General features: G+C 42.0%; 1 protein-coding gene across 3 annotated transcripts in view; it reads right to left on the minus strand.

Moving 5' to 3' along the window:
• The window catches only part of PALLD (palladin, cytoskeletal associated protein), a 451294-nt gene that overhangs the window by 221554 nt on the left and 206720 nt on the right, over positions 1-23020 (minus strand). For all 3 annotated transcript variants that reach the window (XM_077477177.1, XM_077477176.1, XM_077477178.1), the window contains 2 exons: positions 21155-21296; positions 13853-13876 (listed from right to left, as the gene is read on the minus strand). In XM_077477177.1, the coding sequence (XP_077333303.1) occupies positions 13853-13876; positions 21155-21296 (166 nt within the window). The remainder of the gene's footprint in view (positions 1-13852; positions 13877-21154; positions 21297-23020) is intronic.

A 23020-nucleotide genomic window follows, 5' to 3' on the forward strand; every position in this document is an offset into this window, starting at 1 on the left:
ATATAGAGGAGTTTTTAGGGACATGCATGAACTGGTCTGGCTGATTCACTTAGCATAACATATTACCGTCTGTTCCCTCAAACAGGTTTATTTAATAAAGTAGTGTCTTAGTAATGCTCTGGCTATAAGAGCAATAACCCTCAAGAACCAATTACATTTCACTTTTTATCAGCTCAGAGGAACCCATACTATGAAAGTATGTTACTGTATGGTTTATATGGGTTTCAGTGGTCTCCAAACTGTGAACCATTGGCCCGATTGCAGCCCTTTGCTTTCTTTTATCTGGCTCTTGGGGCAGAATTTCATTCACTGACACCAACAAAGGGGCATAGTTCCTCCCAATGGCACCAACAATGGGCCCAATGACACCACCGTTTACTTCAAATGATGCAGGATATTTTCCACTCCCAATGGCCACAGTCCGGCCCCCCTAAATTTGAAGGATAGTAAACTGACCCTTTGTATAGAAAGTTTGGAGACCCCCTTCCTTAATAAATAAGATCAATGGCACATACAAAGCCTATCTCTTTCCAAAAAAAAAAATGTGTTTTGGCCACCAAATATAAGTGACCCAAAACACATTAACTATAATGATTTGGGGATACATTTATTTATTTATTTGCAAGTATACATAGTTTTAAACTGATGGTTTGCCTAATTTTGTATTATTTACATAAAACCTTTGTTTTAAGTAGTAATCATTTAATTCTAGGGACACCCATAACAATGTTTTTGAGTTTTATAAAGAGAAGGCACAGCGATAGTTTTTCTCACTATAATTGTGTCTCTATGTGAGCTCTATACAGTGCCATACAGGGTGGAAAAATGTGTGTAAGCTGTGTGTGTAAATTAACCACTTTACAACCATTCGCTGCTGTTGTACTGTGGCAAAATGGCACGGCTGGGCAAAGCGACGTTATGTAATGTCGCTTCACCCTGCCTGTGAGTGCCCGGCGGTCACACGGAGCAAAATCGCTCGGGGCACACGGAGAACCGGGATCTGTGTGTATAAACACACAGTTTCCGGTTCTCTGAGGGGAAAACACACAGATTGTCTGTTCATACAGAGTATGAACACAGATCTGTTACCTCCCCTGCACAGTCCCCTCCCGCCTTAATTTAGAACACAAACTAGGAAAGACATTAATCCCTTGATTGCCCCCTAGTGTTAACCCCTTCACTGTCACTGACATTTTTACAGTAGTCAATGCATTTTCTATAGCATTGATAACTGTATTATTTGGTCCCAAAAATGTGTCAAAATTGTCCGATGTGCCCGCCTAATGTCGCAGTCCCGATAAAAATCGCAGATCGCTGCCATTACTAGTAAAACAAAACTAGTAATAAAAATGCCATAAAACTACCCCCTATTTTGTAAACGCTATAACTTTTGTGAAACCAATCAATATACGCTTATTGCGATTTTTTTAAACAAAAATATGTAGAAGAATACATATCGGCCCAAACTGAGGAAAAATTTTTTTTTTATATATTTTTGGGGGATATTATTAACCGCAGAAGTGATCAAATAACACCAAAAGAAAGCTCTATTTGTAGGGAAAAAAGGACGTCAATTTTGTTTGGGTGCAACCTCACACGCAAATGTCAGTTAAAGTGCTCTTTTCAGGAAGGGGGTCCAATCTTCCAGGGCGGAAGCGGTTAAAGCGTATCTAAACCCCAAAACAGAACGTTAATTTGTTGCAGCTTATCAGTGTTTAGATGTGCTGAGTGCATTCATTTTCAAGTTTTATTTTTTCCTTTGCTATTACCTGGTGACCTGATCAGTAACACACAGGCTTTCCAAGTGCTCCTCTATCTATGAAGGAGCAACGAAGACCCCCTTGGACAGCAGTACTGTTGAGGTTAGTGTTAAGCTCACCATAAACAGTTCAAATCTCGAACTGTTAATGGGTGGCTGAATGTACTAAGTTGATCAAGTTGACCAATCGATCAAATTGAGCACAACCAGCCTGCCAGGTTCTCTTGCAATTATCTCCCGTGGCTACTATAGCTGCTGGCGATAATTACTGTCTTTTACCGGCGGGGAGTGGCTTCCCCTGCCCGCCCCAACCGGAAGAAGGCAATGGCCTGGCAGGAGCGATTCTCCTGTTAGCACTGTATGTGTTGATGAGGGAATTGAGCGCATTTCTTTCCTGCAAAAATTCGCTCCATGTATGGCCAGCCTCAGATAGACCAGTAGATTTAGATGGACATTACATAAGTGACTAACTAAATAAACAAAAGCTGACCAACTAAGCACCCATCACTGTTAAATGGTTTGTCCCTATAACCTCCACTTTCGCTGCACAGCTGGGTCTGTTAAAGGAAGTTGAAAATATATATATATATATACATCAAACTCTTTTAGATTTGCCATTAGTAAGTTAGCTATTCAGTTCTGTAAAGAGTGCACTTTCAACAAAGCAGTTAAGAGAAAATATTTAAAAAACGAATATGCAATATTTCACATTTACTTAAGATTTTTTAGTCCTGAACATAAAAAAAAGAAGGTATTTACAAAACTACTATAGATTCTCTAAGGCTCGGTTCACACAGGGGCGACTTGTCCAGGCGACTTCGCCGCCTGACAAGTCGTGCTCCGTTCTGTACTATGGAACCGTTCTAATAGGAGCGACTCAAGTCGCTTCGACTTAGAAAAAAGGTTCCTGTACTACTTTGGGGCGACTTCAGGCGACTTGCATTGACTTCTATACAGAAGTCGTTTTGCAAGTCGCCGCTGATCGTGTGCAGGTCGCGGCGCTGCAAGTCGTGCCGCCCCTGTGTGAACCGAGCCTTAAGGTTCTAAACCACATGTGTAATTATCTCTGATATTTTCAGTGCTGCTCTCTGGATCTTCAAGTTAAATAACACACAGAACAGTCGTTCCCAGGATGTGAAATGTCATCACTACAAGTAGCACACAGCAGGAACATAAAACAATGAGAGATCATAATTAGACAATATAAAGGTGACGCTTAGACAATGCACAGCTTTAGTGGCTACAAGTAATTATCCAGAGGCTGGGAAACATTGTTATTTAATACAAAATAATATTATGTGATACTTGTGATTTTCATAGGATGACAATTGATCTCCTCAAAGGTACAGACTAACACCTTAGATAACAATGAGGGAGAAGTCACCTACTGGTTAGGCTGGATACTCAACCAAGAGACATATTTTTATTTGTATTTGTCAATGCAAAGGAAACTGTTGGTTATAGTATGTGTACAAGGAGAAAAAATAGATCATAATCTAATGTTTAATTGCTTTTTAAGTTTCAGTCTGAATTTTTTTGCATAATTCTTACTGGTTATTTATAATGGGCCAGTAAGTTGGACAAGGCTGTTTTCGTATTCATATAATCCCTAATTTATTTCCCTTAACCAGTCCCATCAAAAAACAGCACATAAACATCACTAGTAAGATATTACACTATAAGAGTCAGAGCACTCCAGGGAATACTTCCATACAAAAGACACACAACTAAAGTTTTTGTCAAGCTCTATAATTCAAATGTAACAGTGCTACCTGGCTCACTACTGCAATGTCTCCTGATTTGGATGTTTTTTCAATTATATGAGTTCTAATGTTTCCATGCATACCAGCTATGCTACATAAAGAGAACTCGTCCTCTGGGACTGTACACAAGTCATATAATATTTGAAATGAACAGGGTTCCAGGTTATCAATGCGTCCAGGTTCAATATCAGTTTTCACTGACTCAACACGATGAGCAAATCATATGCCTGAATACTTTGAAAACGAATCAGCATCTCAAATTTTCGAATCATGCATTGGACACAAGACACTTGTATATCCCACTCCTCTGTCTTAAGCATACACTATAGCTGGTCAGTGTTGTTTACAATCTGTCACTATGCGTCTTAATGACAAAGTGCAGTACACTCAAGGGCTTTCCCCAAGGTTCACTAGAGAAGACCTCATGCACATATTTAACTCCAGAAAGTCTGAACATTTAAGTATGCCTTCGCAACCCTAGAGATAAATTTATTTAACTAACCAAAGAAAAGAAATACATTTTCAACTTCTAGGGACCGGACTTTTGAAGCAATAAATCCCAGGGCCCACACAGAAAGTAAGGGAAACCTCCCCAGTAGTAATACAAACGGCAGTAAAAAAAACTGACAGAAATTTAAACCCTTCCCACTCTACTAAATAAATGGCGTTTTATTTCTATCTGTGTTTTACATATTTCCCTCACTTTCTAAAATGAAAGACAGTAAGAGAGTGAGGATCAATTTCCACAACCGGGTTTGAGATAGCAACAAACATCTATGAGAATTTCTAATCCTTCCCCATTAGGATATTTGGTTCAGGAAGGATCACGCAATGAGCACACACATCAAACCTCTGGATTGATATCCAAGTTGATATTTATTGGACAGGTACAAATTCTGCTACCCAAATTATGTCTAGAGTATACCTATACCCAGAAAGGATTTAGAACCCGGTGTGCTTCTAGGTGGTAAATGCAAAGATAAAGCCTTCCACGGTCAATGACTGACCTAATATTTTTTCCATCATCAGTACAAAAAAGTCCCATATATGGGTATTACCCAATCACTCATTATAGTAATTAAGGTGAAAATTTATTTTGCAAAGAATATCAAAACAAGTGCAAAGAAAATGAAAAAAACAAACAAAAAAAACAGGATTTTTTCTTGCACATAATTGGATGATTAAAATCAACACAACATCACCTTATTCAGTAAAGTCGTATAAATCCAAAAACAAAAAGGTATTAAATTGCAGCTTACCAATGTGATGGCTGCATTACTTTTCTCTTTTTTTAGGGTTCTTTCCTGAATTTTCACGTGGTGATCCATCCAGTAAGTCTGTTATTTTACAACATACTTTACCACTTGCCCACTGGGCACTTATACCCCCTTTCTAACTAGGCTAATTTTCACCTCTTAATACTCTCACATTTTGAATGACAATTACTCAATCATGCAACACTGTACCCATATGGCATTTTTGTCCTTTTCACACAAATAGAGCTTTTTTTTGGTGGTATTTAATCACCACTTTTCACCAGCTTTTTCTTTTTTGCCCTATTTTTTGCCCTATAAATAAAATTTTGTAAAAAAATGCATTTCTTTGTTTCTGTTATAAAATTTAGCAGACTTGTAATTTTTTGTTCATAAATTTTGGCCAAAATTTTATTAAATTAAGAATAAGAAAAATGTGGAAAGAAAATGAAAACACAGTTGTCAATTTATAAGATAATTCTAACACATATCATATACTTAGAAAAAATTACACCCCAAAACACATTCTGCTACTCCTCCTGAGTATGGTAATATCACATGTGTGAGACTTTTACACAGCCTGGCCACATTCAGAGGCCCAACATGCAGGGAGCACCGTGAGGCTGAGCACTGATGTGGCATGGATGAGTACTGATATGGAATGGATGTGGCACAGATGAGTACTGAGTTGGCATTAATGTTGCATGGATGAGCCCTTATCTGGCATAGATGTGGCATGGATGTGCACTGATGAGGCACAGATGAGCACTGACGTGGCATGAATGAGGCATGGATTATTATTATTATTATACACTATTTATATAGCGCCAACAGTTTACACAGCACTTTACAATGTAGAGGGGGGCAGCACAATTACAGTACAGTTCAATACAGAAGGGGCAGGAGGGCCCTGCTTGTAGAGCTTACATTCTAAATGGAGGAGGTGGTGGTACAAAAGGTAATAGATGCGGGGAATAATTTGATGGGGGTGGCTCTGGGACAGTTGTTAGGTGGGTGTGGGATAGGCTTCCCTGAATAAGTGAGTTTTCAGGGATCTCCTAAAGGTGGACAGGTTAGGGGCTGATCGGACATACTGGGGCAGGGAGATCCAGAGGCTGGGAGAGGGTTTGGAGAAGTCCTGAAGGTGAGCATGGGAAGAGGTAACAAGGGAGCTAGAGAGCAGGAGGAGCGGAGGGGGCAATTTGGGCGATATCTGCAGACAAGGTTGGTGATGAAGCTGGGGGCGATGTTGTAGAAGTCCTTGTATGTTGTGGTTAGCATTTTGAATTTTATACAGAAGGGTAGGGGAAGCCAGTGAAGGGATTGGCATAAAGGGGCAGCAGTCACAGATTTGTTAGTGAAGTGTATTAGTTTAGCAGCAGCATTCATAATAGACTGAAGGGGGGATAGCCTGCGTAAGGGTGCATTAAGGAGATAGTTGCAGTAGTCAAGGCATGAATAAGTTGCTTTGTGGTGTCATTAGTCAGGAAGGGTCGAATTCTGGAGATGTTGCGGAGGTTAAGGCAGCAGGATTTAGCCAGTGATTGGATGTGGGGGCTGAAGGAGAGGTCAGAGTCAAGGATTACACCCAGCACCCTGCACCCTAGCAAGTGTGGAGAGAACAATGGTTGTGCTGTTGATCTTAATGGTAAAGTCATGGGGGGGGGGGTATATAACAAGATCAGTTTTAGAAAGATCAAGCTTGAGAAAGTGGTGTGACCATTCCGATATGTCATTCAGTAAGTTTGAGATCTCTAAGGAGATTGAGGGGGTGAGTTGAGGAGTGGAGAGATAGATCTGGGTATCATCGGCGTAGAGCTGGTATTGGAAGCCATGGGAGGTTATTAACTGGCCCAGGGAAGAGGTATAGAGCGAGAATAGGAGGGGCCCAAGGACGGAGCCTTGGGGTACCCCAACAGAAAGAGGAAGAGGAGCAGAGGAGATGGAGTTGTAAGTGACACTGAAAGTGCGCTTAGATAGGTAGGAGGAGAACCAGGATAAAGCAGAATCACGGAGGCTAAGGGAGTGCAGTTTGCTGAGGAGGAGCAGGTGGTTAACAAAGGCAGCAGAGAGGTCTAAGAGTATGAGTGTGGAGTAATAGCCAGCAGTTAGTAAGTCATTGGTGAGTTTTAGTAAGGCAGTTTCAGTGGCATGTTGTGGATAGAAGCCGGACTGTAGGGGGTCATAGTTTCATAGTTTCATAGTTAGTAAGGTTGAATAAAGACACCAGTCCATCCAGTTCAACCTGAGTGAGTGTCTACCCCTATCCCTGTACATTGCACACTCACATTGGTCCCTACCCTCAAGGAGCCCACAATCTAAGGTCCCCATTCATATACTAAGGCCAATTTTGGTCAGAAGCCAATTAACCTACCTGCATGTCTTTGGAGTGTGGGAGGAAACTGGAGTACCCGGAGGAAACCCACGCAGGCACAGGGAGAACATGCAAACTCCAGGCAGGTAGTGTCGTGGTTGGGATATGAACCAGTGACCCTTTTACTGCTAGGTGAGAGTGCTAACCACTACACCACTGTCCCGCCCGCCCGGGTCGAGAAGGTTGTTGTCTGTAAGGTAGCGACTCATTCGGTCATTGACAAGGCATTCGATGAGCTTGGAGGAAAATGGGAACAGGGAGATGGGTCTTAAGTTATTGAAACAGGTGGGGTCTAGTGAGGGTTTTTTTAAGTATGGGGATAATCAGTGCATTTTTGAGCGGGGAAGGAAAGGTGTCGGAATAGACGGAGAGCATGGATAAGGCACTGATGTGGCACGGATGAGCACTGAAATGGCACGGATGAGCACCGATGAGGTATGGATTAGCATGGATGAGGCATGGGTGGGCACGGATAAGGGATGGATGGGCATGAATATGGCATGGATGAGGTACGGATGAGCTCTGATGTGGCATGGAAGAAGCATGGATGGGTACGGATGAGGCATGAATGGGGCATGGGTGTGCATGGATGAGACACGGATGAGGCATGCATGGGCACAGATGAGGCGAGGATGAGGCATGGATGGACATGTATGAGGCACGGATGAGGCACAGATGGGCATGGATGAGGCATGGATGGACATGAATGAGGCACAGATGGACATCTATGAGACAAGGATGGACATGTGTGAGGCATGGATTGGCAAGGATGGGCAAAGATGAGGCATGGATGGACATGTATGAGGCATGGATGAGGCATGTCTGAGGCATGGATGAACATGTATGAAGCACCGATGGCCATGTATGAGGCACGAATGGACATGCATGAGACTCAGATGGGCATGTATGGGCACAGATCAGTGCTGTGGGCACCTCAGATCCAGCCCACTCACGCTGCTGCACCAACTCTATCCTCACACACTGTACTGATCTCATGTGAGGAGAGGCGAGAGAGCTTAACTGGGCAATCATCCAGTTTGTTGACAAGAGATCGCTCCATCATTGGACAGAGTGATTACATGATAAAGGGCCACTGGTATTGGCCAATTACCCTGATCCCTGATGCGCTGGGTCTGGAGGACCCGGTGATCACAGACACTTCCTGGGTGTGCGCCCCAGGGTTCAGGAGGATGTCATAGTACGCCCTCCCAAAAGTAGCCGACCACGCTGTAGCTCTCATTCGACTATGGCCCAGTTGGCAAGTGGTTAACAGACCAAGCTGTTCAGCCAATGTAGCAGTTAGAGTGTTGGAACAAATTTACCACTTGCAAGGGTATCTACAATAGTCAGCTTTTATTAATTTCTGTAAAACAATTATCTCAAAAGGAAAAAAACTATTTGCTGTAATTGCTTAAAAAAAGAGTTCGCTGGAGTCCATCTAAATCTGCTAGTCACACGATCAAATTTTCCGATGGGAAATGTTGGATGTGAGCTTGTTGGCTGAAAGTCCGACCAAGTGTATGCTCCATCGAACATTTATTGTCGGACTTTCCCCCAACAAGTCCATCGCACAAAAGTTCACGCATGCTCGGAATCAAGTACGAGCCCCGGAAGCGCTCGGTCTTGTAAAACTAGCGTTCGTAATGGAGACATCACATGGCTTATGAACTTTCTTTTTATTGGCTTGCCATACGTCTTGTGCGTCACTACATTTGTAATTGTTGGCCAACATTTGTGTGACCATGTCTATGCAAGACAAGTTAGAACCAACAACCTTCGAACAAAAATCCACGGTTTTGTTTTCGGAAAGTCCAATCATGTGTATGGGGCATATCACTACCCTCTCCAGACTGACAATGGTGCTGTCCAAAGGTGTCTGCTTTAGTACATCATCCAATATGTAGACACCCTAATGCCCTGTACAGACGATCAGACTCTCTGAAGGAAAATGTGCGATCGGATCGTGTCGTTGGAAAATTCGATCGTGTGTGGGCTCCATCTGACTTTTTCCGTCGGAATTTCCGACACACAAAGTTTGAGAGCAGGATCTAAAATTTTCCGACAACAAAATCCGATCTTTTAAATTCCGATTGTGTGTAGACAATTCCGATGGACAAAGTGCCACGCATGCTCAGAATAAATTACAAGATGAAAGCTATTGGCTACTGGCCTGTTTATAGTCCCGTCGTACGTGTTCTACGTAACCGCGTTCAGAACGATCTGATTTTCCGACAACTTTGTGCGACCGTATGTATGCAAGACAAGTTTGGGCCAAAATCAGTCGGAAAAAATCAGACGGATTCTGTGAATGAATGAATGAATGAAATACTTGTATAGCGCACAATGCGAACTCAATCGCCTCTGTCATTGGAAAGTCCGACCGTGTGTACAGGGCATTAGACAGGAAGCGGGTTACTTGCTGGATCAAGTGAAATAAAAGGAAAAAACGAATGCAGCCACTACATCTAAGGATTGGTAAGCTGCAATATATTATCCTATTCAATATCACTAAGGTAAGTAAAAATCTGTGTTACAAAGAGAAAAGACAGAAAATAAACACCTTAGCTTAGTGAATGAGGTGACGTTGTGCGTTGTGCTGACTTGAATCAACTAATCATGTGTGAGCTTTTTTTTTTTTTTTTTTTTGTGAATTTTCGCTTTGTTTCACCTCATTCACATAAAGAAATAGAAAATTCACTTTGAAAGTGAATATGTTCGACTCCTTTCAATCAATCATGCTTTCAGTCATGCTGTACTCCTATTTAACCCCATTAGCCTTGTTCAATAGGTTTTTACTATAAACAATAGTAATGGTTTGCCAGGCACAGCATAACTTTGTAAGTTGTACTGATGTCAAATTCATATGGTCCCGGAGATTATTCCAACAGTATGAATTGCTGGTTTTCAAATATGGTAGCAAAAGCTCCCCACAGATTGATTTAAATTTGGCTGGTTTATCAGGGATCGGACGAATTGCGATCCATGAGCACTATAGATATACAGACTTCTGTACAAGCCCCCTAGGCTGGAAAATTTCCTCTCGATCAGTGATGCGGGCTATAGCCTCCTGCACTGATCAGTATTTTCTGATGATGGGGAAGCCTCCCTACTGTCAGAATACAAGGACACAGCCTGAGAATTCCCCCATCCACCTCAAATGTATTAATGAGGGGAATTGGGTCAGTTTTTTTTGTTGTTTAACCTGCTGGTTGAAAAAAAAAATCTGACTCTTCTATGGCCAGCTATAGAATAAAAGTATACTTATGTTCACTGTGTTAGTTGCTGGTCTCAGATACAAATCTAAAGATTTCAGTCTCAACCACATTATCTCAATATCCTAAACAAAGTTATGACTAAGAAATCAAGGAAATGTTCCGATTAAAAGAGGTGATTATAGCAGACAGGTGTTACTAAGGTTTCATGTGCACCCTGCCTACATTTACTGGGGCAATGGGAAACCGCAAAACATATTGCTGCGTTTTGCATTTTCACATGGCTAGCAGTCAAAACCTTCCTATCCTGAATGTGATTCTTATGCGTTCAGGAGGCAGAGGTTGAAGCTCACCTAACATTGACACATAGGATTTCAGGAAGTTGAGTTTAGGAGCTTTGGCAAAAAACAGCAAAAGCTTCTAAACTCAAGGTTAGGAGCTGCTAGTGTACATGAAGCCTTAGGGCACCAAAACTATGCATCTACAGGTTCCATTGCAAAAATTCCATCCTGGTTAGAACCTGTCAGGATTTTATAGCTGTCTGTGACTATTGCTTTCAGGAGAGAAAGTGATGAGAATTCAAAAATGTAATGCCCCGGACACACGATCAGATTTTCCAACAACAAATGTTAGATGTGAGCTTGTTGGTGGAAAGTCCAACCGTGTGTATGCTCCATCGAACATTTGTTGGCCGACTTTCTGCCCACAAATGTTGGCTAGCAGGTTCTCAAATTTTCCACCAACAATAGTTTGTTGTCGGACTTTCCGATCATGTGTACACAAGTCTGTCAGACAACAGTTCATACATGCTCGGAATCAAGTACCCTCACCCTCACCCTAACCCTCACCCTAACCCTAACCCTGGTCAACATTTGTGTGACCGTATGTATGCAAGACAAGTTGGAGCCAACATCCTTCGAACAAAATTGCACAGTTTTGTTGTCGGACAGTCCGATCGCATGTACGGGGCATTACACTTGCCACCTGAACAGGATATAAGTGGAAACCTTTCCTGGTGAACATCTGTCCCAGGACCTGCCATCTCACAGGACATCTCCCCTGACTTTGAAGTGGCTTCCTCTCACTTCCAGTTGAGTCTCCGGGACAGGAAGTGAAGGACCATCTCCCCAACAGGACAAAGAAAAACTAAGAGTAGTTTGAACCATTTCCTGATCTACTGAAATCTTTATTTAGTTTATTCAATATTAGCATTGCTTTTAGTCCTAACAAGCTAGAGCTGACTATAAAATGTACTTAGGCTGATTGTTGCCCTATTCATTTCTTGGTAATCACTGCTTAGTCTATGGCAAGCTTTAATCTCTAATATCTGCACAATGGTTTTAACAGTGACTAAGAAATGAGGCATAACAAATGTTTTAACTACCACAAAGATAATTACTTAAAATGGGAGCTCTTATTCTTGGTGCAATTTTCTGTTTTATATTGTATCAGTCGACTTACAAGCCTGAGAAGAAATTTGTTGAATCCTGAGGACATGCAGGGCCGCAGTCAAATAAATGTGTTATTGCTTTTAATAAAAACTTTCCCTATCTGGAATCCCTGAGGAAAGGTTTCACAACTGTCTGACTGCTATATAGGAACTCACAACAAAAGCATAAAAGCGAATGGTTTAGACATTATAATAAAATTTCTTCCCTTTTATCTAATAAAAGCACTTTTTACATGTCACCACAAAGGCAGTATGCTGCAGAAATCTGATAGGGCCACTTCTAGACAGCTGAGTAATGGGTGAAAGCAGCAACAGCTGGCCAATGATTCATTTTTTTTCCCCCCCTAGCAACCTTGTCTTTCAAGGGTTCAATCGGCACTGTGTCAAATGAGCATAAAAGAGAACAGATCAGGTAATTTGACAAACTGGGATGTAGCCTTAAACAACTGGACTGTTTATTAAGTCACAAAACAGTCTGTGATACGGGGGTGATTTCCGTCTAGACAGAACAAGTGGAGAACACATTAGCAGGAAAGGAGGAAGGAGTGATGAGAAAAAGCTGCTGGTCTTGGGATCCCCAGGCTGTGTGAGTGTGCAGTGCGTGTAGGGACGGTGCTACCGACTGTATAGTAATTTGTAAGGTACCTTGTTTAAAGGTGATACTTCCCTAAGGCAACAAGTGTAAGTTTATGACTGAGCTGATTAATAGTATCATAGTCTTCTACTCTTTATGACACATGTATGTCTATGATGAGCAGTGGCCAAAAAATGTCTAGGTTTTGACATGCTTTTAAGAGTCATTATGAACACTACATCTATACATTTGACCCCAACAGTATGACAAAGCTTACTTTATCATTTTAGTGTTAGCATTTAAAAAAAATACATATATAGCGTTGTGTGGTGCAATACAGACCAGTAAGCTTTATGATAGATGATTCAAACCATGCAGAATATTACTCCATGGGTGCCCAATCTTATATGAGAAAGAAAAAGTCTGATCAGTTAATGCTGGCTAACAGCTAAACTTTCTGCATAATAAATAAATAAATAATAATAAAAAAGCGCAAAATGAAAAGCGCAAAATGAAAAGCGCAAAATGAAAAGCATGAATCAACACTCACCCAACTTCTACTAACACAAAATTAGCAGAAGGAACCCAAAGGGTGGCGCTAAAGAGCTGAAAAACCATGTAGTATATCACTACGTTCGTGTTTGTTGGCCGACAATTGTGTGCCGTTTGTATGCACGACAAGTTTGGGGCCAACTCCCTTCGGACAAAAGTGAGAGGTTTTGTCTGCGGAAAATACGATTGTGTGTACAAGGCTTTGAAAGTTTGGAAACTCCTGTTGTAGACCAAACCAACCCCACAATAACATGTTAAAGCAAACAGGTGCTTGAAACGTAGTAGAATCTAGGGAAGGTTGGTATGAGTCAAGGCCGCCTGATGTAGATCCACATGTTTTACTCAAGCTATTGAGCTACATCAGACGGCCTTCACTCATACCAACCTTCCCTGCATTCTACTTCCTTTTTAAGCACCTGTTTGCTTTAACATTGTTATTGTGGGCTTGGTTTGATCTAAAGGATTATACTAGCAGCCTGATTTGATCATTTATTTTAACCTATACTTTTATGAATGTGTTTTCATGGATCATAATGTTCAATAAAATTATATATATAACTGTGTGCCTATAAAGTCCATGTTTCTCTACATTGTTTTTCTAGTAATTGCATTTAGTTAGTTCACATAGATTTTATCTTAATTTTATTTTTAACAATTTTATGGTGTTCATTATATATCACATGATGTTTTATTCAAAATGATGTTCAATTCACAAACATAAATATAGTGTATGTGTGGAATTGATATTTTTCTCACAGACATTTAATTGCCATCATTTTAAAGAGCCTCAGTAGCTCCTTTTTAAAAAGAAATTGGTCTTGTCATGTTTGCAACACTATGAACCCAGATCTTATGCTTTTTGATAAACTCACAATACTAGCAAACAAAACTTTTCAAAATGTATTAACTCCTTACCAGGTTCAGAAGCACAGCGTGGTTCTGTAAAAGAAAACACAAAAAGTTATAAACAGTTTGGAAAAATACCATATACTGTATATTTATATATTTTTTTTTATTGTTTTACAACTCACTATAAATATGGTTGCATGGGGATATAGATAGGCATCAAGCCCTTACAGTGGCCATAAAATAACAAACCGCTAAGTGATACATATTTGTAACTGGTTGGTAAGGTGTATAATGTGAGGAGTCATTAGCTACACACATACCAGATACAAAACAATCAGCAGGATTCCAGCCTAATGGCCAGCAAGAAAAAATCCTAACTGGAACCAAGTGGCAATTTTTTGAAAGCGTGGCCCCTACTGTAATATATAATGGCACTCACACTGGGCACATACAATATATAACAATGAATAAAGCGAGAGAAAGTTGTTCAGCAGGCAACATGGAAGGACCAGACCTGCTCAAGGAACCTGCAGAATATCTATGCACCCAATAAAATAAAAATACATTATTTGCAAGCACTCAGTCTAATGCTACCTACACCATCAACAAATGAATTATAAATTGAATTTCAATGAACTGTTTACTGGACTGGGAACAATTGTTTTGTCATAAAAGGAGCAATAGGTCCTATGACAAAATTGATATTTTATTTTTTATGCCAAATTATCTTTTTTGAGAGAAAGATTGTTTAAAATATCAAACCCACAATAGATTAATTGTTATATGTATGATTAAAATTATGGTAGTAACCATAGACATTAGTTGGGTGTAAAGCAACATTTGGATTACAGATGAGCCTTTCAATTAGGACTAACGACTTTGGGTGTTCTGGTTGGCAGGGAAGTCTGTTAGACCAGTAAATGTTTGGTCTTGTTCTTTTATTCAATTCAAGAATCAGAGCAGCTTTGCAATGATTATAGGAAGAATAATAAATCCACAAGTAAAGGTACGTAAGCAGTGTGAGACAGATGTCATATTTTGACTTCTGGAATGCATACTAGGTTGGTGAACTAGGTGGTTGAATAGTGTCACATTTGCTGTCCTTAAAAGAGAAGTATGGGTTTCCAAAAAAATAAAAAAATGTTATACTCACCTAGGTGGATGAAGCATTGATTCAATGCTGCATCTGTCCCCCACCACCTCTGCACTGAGAACTAAGCAATCAAACACTGCTGATTGCTCAGCTCTCCCCTCCACTATGTGCAGGGAGTGGTAACTGTCAGTCTCACTGGGTCTTGCTGGAGTGCTGGGCTGTGCAGGGGGTGAGAGCAGCTAGCTTAGGCTCTTACAGTTCGCTTAGAGGCTGAGCCATGCTGGTCCAGGCATCTGGGTGGATCCTGACTTTAAAGTCAAGATCGGCTGCTGGACCAACTGAGTGGTGTCAGCCAATAGCAGACTTTAGCCCACTGTTGGCTGAAAACAGGTCACAAGAGTGCAGAATGAACTGCACTTCTGTGATCCATATTAGAAGTAGGACCAAAAAAGCTTTGGCTATACTTCTTTAAGCTAGTACATGGCCAGGAAAGCTTCTACCTAAGACTTCTCACACAGGTATTTTGCTTCATGACATTTTCACTAACCTTTTGGCATCAACCTTACATGTTACATAGTATCTCCTGTGATTTTAGCTAACCTGGATGCTGCACCTATGTAAAAGCACAAACCATCCAGACCGGTCTGTATTCTTGCATAGAAGCGTGCATACACATAGATCATATACACTTGTAGCTTGCTTGAAATAATAATCGTCAGTTAACTACTTTCCTGTCTGTGGGTTTGAGAGATGTAGTACAATGTATAACCTCTCAACCTCTCCAGAAGCAAGGAGATTAGCCAGGAGAACAATATATACTTGACGACTCTGGACTTCCATTATGAATGTACAGGATAATAATGTGCAAGCGGAAATGATTTTGAAGTCTCTAGGGAAAAGAAGGTCTTAACATTTTCTGGCTGACTAGCAAGTAGCACTCTTCCATAGAGTTATGTGGTTGAAAGAGGTATTGTATGTTCCTTCTTAGACTTACACTGATTCTAACCTCTGGTTTAAAAAATTATATTTAAGTATATGCTCCCATCTCAGAAAAGTACCTTCTGTTCAGTCTACTTCAAATATTAAAATTAAATTTTTTCTTCTGCTGTGATCTGACTTACTGTTAGAGGGTGGCTACATTCATTCTCCATGGTCCCACTGTATGTAGGAACATAACCACCCTCTCTTTCACAATATGGACTATGGGATTTGTAGTGTCCACAGGGCAGTGCATACAACTGCAACTAACATGTATGGAAGTGAGGGGTGAGAAAGAATATGTCTGGGATCTCTTTGAGGACATTAGAATGAGTCAGAAAAACACAGTAAAAAAATAAATAAATAAATAAATAAAAATAGATTACAGGGTCATAAGGTAGTGGATGTGTATGAATTATTTTAGGAGAATAAGGCCGCGTACACACGGGCGGATTGTCTGCCCAACTAAGTTCGTCAGACAATCCGACAGACAGTCCGTCCAAACTTTTGAATAAACGGACTTGCCCACACACGGCACTTTTTGAGCGGACTAATACGGCGGACTAAGTCCGCCATACAATCCGCTCTACTTTTGAAATGAACGGACTCGCCCACACACGCGGAGGAAAGTCCGCTCATTTCGAGCGCGTCTCCAGGTAGGCGGGGCCCGCGAAGGAGACGTGGCTGGCCCTGCCGCCTGGAATGGACTTAAAGGGGAACCCCAACGCCGAAAAAAATCGGCGTGGGGGTGCCCCCCAAGTCCACAGCAGACCCTTGTCCGAGCACGCTACCCGGCCGGCCAGGAAAGGGGGCGAGCGAGCGCCCCCCCTTCTGAGCCGTACCAGGCCGCGTGCCCTCAACATGGGGGGTGCCTTGGGGAAGGGGGGGCAGCGCGGCCCCCCCACCCCAAAGCACCTTGTCCCCATGATGATGAGGACAAGGGCCTCTTCCCGACAACCCTGGCCGTTGGTTGTCGGGGTCTGCGGGCGGGGGGCTTATCGGAATCCGGGAGCCCCCTTTAATAAGGGGGCCCCCGGATACCGGCCCCCCACCCTATGTGAATGAGTATGGGGTACAATGTACCCCTACCCATTCACCTGTGAAAAAAAGTACAAAAAAAAACACAACACAGGGTTAAAATATTTTATTGCACAGCTCCGGGGGTCTTCCGTCTTCGGGGGTCTTCTCGCCGGACTCCTCCGCTATCTTCTTGTAGCTCTTTTACTAGCGGAGGAGTCCGGCTTTCTTCCTCCCCGCCGCCGGCCTCTTCTCCCGACTTCGGGGGTCTTGTCCCCCTCTTCGGTTCTTCTGCCGGGCCACCGCGCCTTCTTATAGCTCTTTTACAGGCGGTGGCCCGGTCTTCTGTCGCCGATGTCGCCGCCGCCTTCCGTTCTTCTTCTTCTTCTTCTTCTTCTTCTCCAGGAGATGTTGCCTCGACGATCTCTCCGGCCGGAATGCCAGAGCCGCGCTGCGCGGCCACTTATATAGTGACAATGGGGCGGTGTCACATGGTATATGTCACATGGGTTGGTGTCACATGGTGACCCCGCCCCCTTACGATGTCATAGTCCCCATGTGACATCAACCCATGTGACCAACCCATGTGACATATACCATGTGACACCGCCCCATTGTCACTATATAAGTGGCCGCGCAGCGCGGCTCTGGCATTCCAGCCGGAGAGATCGTCGAGGCAACATCTCCTGGAGAAGAAGAAGAAGAAGAAGAAGACGAAGAAGAAGAACGGAAGGCGGCGGCGACAGTGACAGCGGCGACAGCGGCGAAAGAAGACTGGGCCACCGCCTGTAAAAGAGCTATAAGAAGGCGCGTTGGCCCGGCAGAAGAACCGAAGAGGGGGACAAGACCCCCGAAGTCGGGAGAAGAGGCCGGCGGCGGGGAGGAAGAAAGCCGGACTCCTCCGCTAGTAAAAGAGCTACAAGAAGATAGCGGAGGAGTCCGGCGAGAAGACCCCCGAAGACGGAAGACCCCCGGAGCTGTGCAATAAAATATTTTAACCCTGTGTTATGTTTTTTTTTGTACTTTTTTTCACAGGTGAATGGGTAGGGGTACATTGTACCCCATACTCATTCACATAGGGTGGGGGGCCGGTATCCGGGGGCCCCCTTATTAAAGGGGGCTCCCGGATTCCGATAAGCGCCCCGCCCGCAGACCCCAACAACCAACGGCCAGGGTTGTCGGGAAGAGGCCCTTGTCATCATCAACATGGGGACAAGGTGCTTTGGGGTGGGGGGGCCGCGCAGCCCCCCCTTCCCCAAGGCACCCCCCATGTTGAGGGCACGCGGCCTGGTACAGCTCAGGAGGGGGGGCGCTCGCTCGCCCCCCTTTCCTGGCCGGCCGGGTAGCGTGTTCGGACAAGGGTCTGTTGTGGACTTGGGGGGCACCCCCACGCCGTTTTTTTTCGGCGTTGGGGTTCCCCTTTAAGTCCATACAAGGCGGCGGGGCCCGCGACGTCTCCGTCGTGGGCCCGCGACGTCTCCGTCGTGGGCCCCGCCTACCTGGATACCCGCTCGAAATGAGCAGACTTTTCTCCGGGCGGGAAAAGTCCGCTCATTTCGAAAGTACAGCGGACTGGCACACACACGGGCGGACTGTCCGCTCAAACCAAGTTTGGACGGACAATCTTACGGAAATTCCGAAAGACTTAGTCCGCCAGACTGTCCGCTGAAAAAGTCCGCTGAAGCCCACACACGAGCGGACTGTCCGCTCAAATGTGTTTCGGCGGACTAAGTTGGGCAGACAGTCCGCCCGTGTGTACGTGGCCTAAGGGTTAGGTTGTTACTTTTATATAACTTTATTGCTACATGTAGAACACAGATTGCAATTACTTAGTGAAGATTTCAAAGAGTGATTTTGTAGAAGGGATGTCATTGTCATCTTTCAGAACTATGACAGCTATTTCCTTGCTGACATGAAAAGTATTAAATGATACAAGTGGTATTCTCTTTATTCAAACATTTACATTTATATATGAAGGTATGCTAACAGAGTGCTACTTGTTTGCCAGCAGAAAAATAGCAGAAGATTAGGCATTCCCGCTGGCAAGCAGGGCTGTCAATGGGAATCTACAGTCTTTCTAAGTCTTTTTTTTCTTTTAGATATGTATAGTGCATTTCTTCAGCTTTATACAAATCTGTAGCTTCCAACTCAATTGAAATGACTGTGTCTCTTCTGCAATTAAATGTGGACATAAATCTGTCCCTCATTCCTCCTCAAATTGCCCCTCTCTTTGTTCTGGTATAGAGATGTGTATAAATAAAAGAACTATTTAACTGAAATAGTTATTTACATTCCTCTAAGCTGCTCATTCATCTTTCTGAATATTGCATTTCTTATTTGTAAATGCTTAAAATAGGGAATTTAGGGGTGAAAGAAACCTCAGTGGGTTTGTGATCTTTATTGAACTTTAATTCTCCTCGGTCTAAATGATCAGGGCATGGAAAAAGTGTGTTTTTGCCTAAACACTTTCTACTCAAAAGAGTCTGTATGTGGCTCCTGATAACCAAATAAGGTTTTAGGTCACAAGTGCCTCTATTTTTCCCATAGGAATGCAGACAAATCTCTAGGGTCTTGTCAATCTTACTCAACTGTTTTGCTGGTGAACTCATTGGTGCACAAAGACCCAGAGGAAATTCAACAGCACCTTTGGTTACAATGAACATTTTCATGGCTGTGATCAACTCCAAAGGCATTATTTGTTTATCTGTGTTCACTCTTGTGCAGGACAATTCAGCTATAGGTTTAGTGAGGGGGAATGCCTGGAGCGGTTTTTGGCACACTAGGGTGCATTGGCAGCCCACAAATGAATGGGCTTAATGCAACCTATTATAATGTATGGACTGTAGAGATCAATGTAGCATTTATAGTGGAAGCAGCGCAGAGTAGGAGCATGCACACAAAATAGAATCCTCCAATGGAATTAGTGCCTCTCCCTCTGCCCTAAGAAGCTGATTGGCAATATACTACCTCCTTGTGTGAAGCCTAATGAGAATTTTACCAGTTCAGGCCTCTGCAGTAATCCCTCCTCATAGGCTGCATCTTCTGAAAAGGCAGCAGTACAGCAAGATCATGATCACTGTTTTTTATAACATGATGTTGTTGTATAATTATAAATAAACTTCCATTTTTAATTATTATACCTGTTCAGCATCCCATTGTTAAGAAAGAGGTAAACAACAAACAATCTCTGTTGTGTACAGTCAGAAGATGGAAGGCAACATATTAGGTCAAGCAGCTGACCAACTGACTATCTTTATTTGACCCCTCATCAGTGACTCTCAAGCTGACAGATGGAGACAAGGCCAATAAAGATAAATGGAAATATATATTTTTTCATGAGTAAGTCTACATTACTATGTTAGTTTGAAACTAAATACTTCATTCTTCCAAATTTTCATTTGTGTCCAACTAAGGCACATTAGGTGACCTTTAGGTAAAAAAAAAAAAAATCATGATTTCATCATTGTTAGGCAGGCCATACATGGTCGAATTTCGAACTAATGTTATTTTCAAAATAAGAAAGTTCGCTTTTTTTTGTGATCCGATGATGCCACCATTGATTTTTGAAATTTGGCAAACCAAGCCTTCAATTTCACCTCATGTTGCTACAGAAAAGAATCCGGGAATCTTCTTTCTCTCCATAAATTTTTTTTTCTTATTACATTTCTCGCACGATTCTCCCATCATTGATTAGAAAATCGTTCGTTATTCAAAAAAATGCCAACATGTCCGATTCCTCAAATTTGATTTCCGCACGAAAATCAGGTGTTGCTGCAGCCCACTAATGGTGCAAAATTCGTGCAAAAATTCTTAGATACCATTGTTGAAAGAAAATTCTTTCGAAATGCGAACCGTGTTTGGCCGGCATTAATGAAAACGTACTGATGTTCCTTTAATCCATACACTGTAGAGTGATTAAAAATAAGTAAGCTATCTCATTGGTCAAAAACATAGCAGACATGGGACCATGCACGTATTAATCTGACCACAATGTCCAAAAAAAATAAAAATCTTACAGTTCAAACATTGTGAGCTACTAGGTGTGAGGCCAAGACAGCCAACAGCCCTAGAGGTTTGTAACATAAAATGAGTGACTTTTTTCTAAGCTCTATCCCTCCCAAATGTAGAATGTTGCTATTTCTGCATAGCAAGAAACACACAACATTAATCTAAAACAATACAAATGTCACTCATCACCATTCATTTATATCAAATACAATACATTTTTTATCCTATACATTGCACATTAGAATAGATGTAGGTGAACATATCCATCTTACTTTTCTGGAGAATTCTAAAGTCGGGAGAATCTTGAATTTCAGTTCCTTGTCTAAACCATTTCACATTGACTGGTGGTGTGCCCTTTACCCTGCATTCCAGCACGACCACCTGCCCTTCCGATGCTGACAGGCTCTGAAGTTCCTATATTTCAATAAAATAAATAGGCACAGCTATTTAATGTTGTGAAAGCAATAATAAGGCAGTGCAGGGTACATGTTCAGGATGTTGCCTTACTCAGGCATGAAAAGCACACTTACTGAATCCATAATTCTATGTAAGAACCAGACAATGGGCCTGATTTACTAAAGTACTATTCTGCGTTCAATTCCACTGTCCAGTCAAGGGCAAGCATTTTTTATTTGTATTTTTATTTACATGCACATGACTGAATGTTTGTGTACACTTCACCTCACTTCACCAATCTTTACCTTACTGCACACTTTAGTAAACCAAGCCCCACGGGTAAGAATCTGCTAACATATACAATAACTCATCAGCTTTATTACTAATAGAAAACACCCAAAACTCTGGTGTGGCATTTAGCATGCCATATACAGGGATATTTTTTAAGAAGGCAGGTTGTGCCATAGGGCACTCATAGGCTGCCTAGGGACCAGTATATTAAAACATTTTTATTTCTCTTTGTATTTAATTTTAGCCTGCCCTGTTCACCATAATTTCAGGGATCCTATCCTTTGGCCGTACAGGGGCCACAGTAGATCGCAAAGGTGTGTGCTGCTAGTTCTTAGTTGCAACACATATTTAAAGTGGAGTTCCACCCAAAAGTGGAACTCTCGCTTATATGCTTCCTCCCCTTCCCCACTTCCGGAGGCAGGCCGAGCCCCCCCTACTCTTTCCCCCACTACCAGGCCAATGAGAAAGCGCAGCGCGCTTCGGCATGCACAGTAGGGAACCAGGAGTGAAGCTGAAAGTCCCCCAGGAATGGCAGTGACAGCACCGGGGGTTGATCCGAATATCGACTGGGGTGCCGACATCGCAGGCTACCTGAACAGGTAAGTGCCCTAATATTAAAAGTCAGCAGCTACAGTATTTGTAGCTGTTGACTTTTAATTTTTTTCACCCAGGCTGGACCTCCTCTTTAAGCTGTCCATAGATAGGTAGAATTTGAAAAGAAAATTATTAGGAAAGGAATGTTCTAAGAAAGTTTGCTCATTTTTAAAATGATTAGTGGGTCAAATTGATGTTTATTTTCGACCATAGTGCAACGAACAAATTTCGAACAGTGTATGTGGTTTTCACTTGGCAAAGTCCATTCATTCCAAACAAAATTACATTCAAATGTTCTGGGAATTTCAAACAAGTTTTCCTAAGGCTTGTCCTAACAATTTTCATTTGAAATTTCGTAAACCAATGGCCAGCCTAACATTCTCATGATATGGAGAGATGTCCTTTAGGACATTAAACTACAGATTACAGTATTCTAGGGGTTAAGATCTAAACTGTATAACACAGTAAATAAGAAGCAACATTACTATTCACATTTGTAAATCACAACCTCCTGTTAGCATTCTTAGGATATCAGGCCCCTACAAATGAACATATGTATTACTGGTTTATTCACATTTAAATACATTACTTGTTAATCTGTTTTTTTTTTTTTTTTTACAGTATCGAGTGGCTGAATGAATCTGCAGAACTGCTCATTCAAGTAAAACAAGACAAGGTTTTGTCTGCAACTGGTCTTGCACCATTAAAACAACCTGTTTACAATAAATTTTGGGATTTGTAGTACCACAGCCACATAATTTCAAGGTAGAATCCAATTACAAACCTCCCTAGGCCACCTTTGACTGATATACACCTATGACAATATAACCACAGTTACTTTTAGGCTCTCAGTTCCA

The sequence above is a fragment of the Lithobates pipiens genome, unplaced genomic scaffold (genome assembly GCF_037356315.1).
Source record: "Lithobates pipiens isolate NorthernLeopardFrog02 unplaced genomic scaffold, aLitPip1_a1.2 Scaffold_13, whole genome shotgun sequence".
In the NCBI taxonomy this organism is placed as follows: domain Eukaryota; kingdom Metazoa; phylum Chordata; class Amphibia; order Anura; family Ranidae; genus Lithobates; species Lithobates pipiens.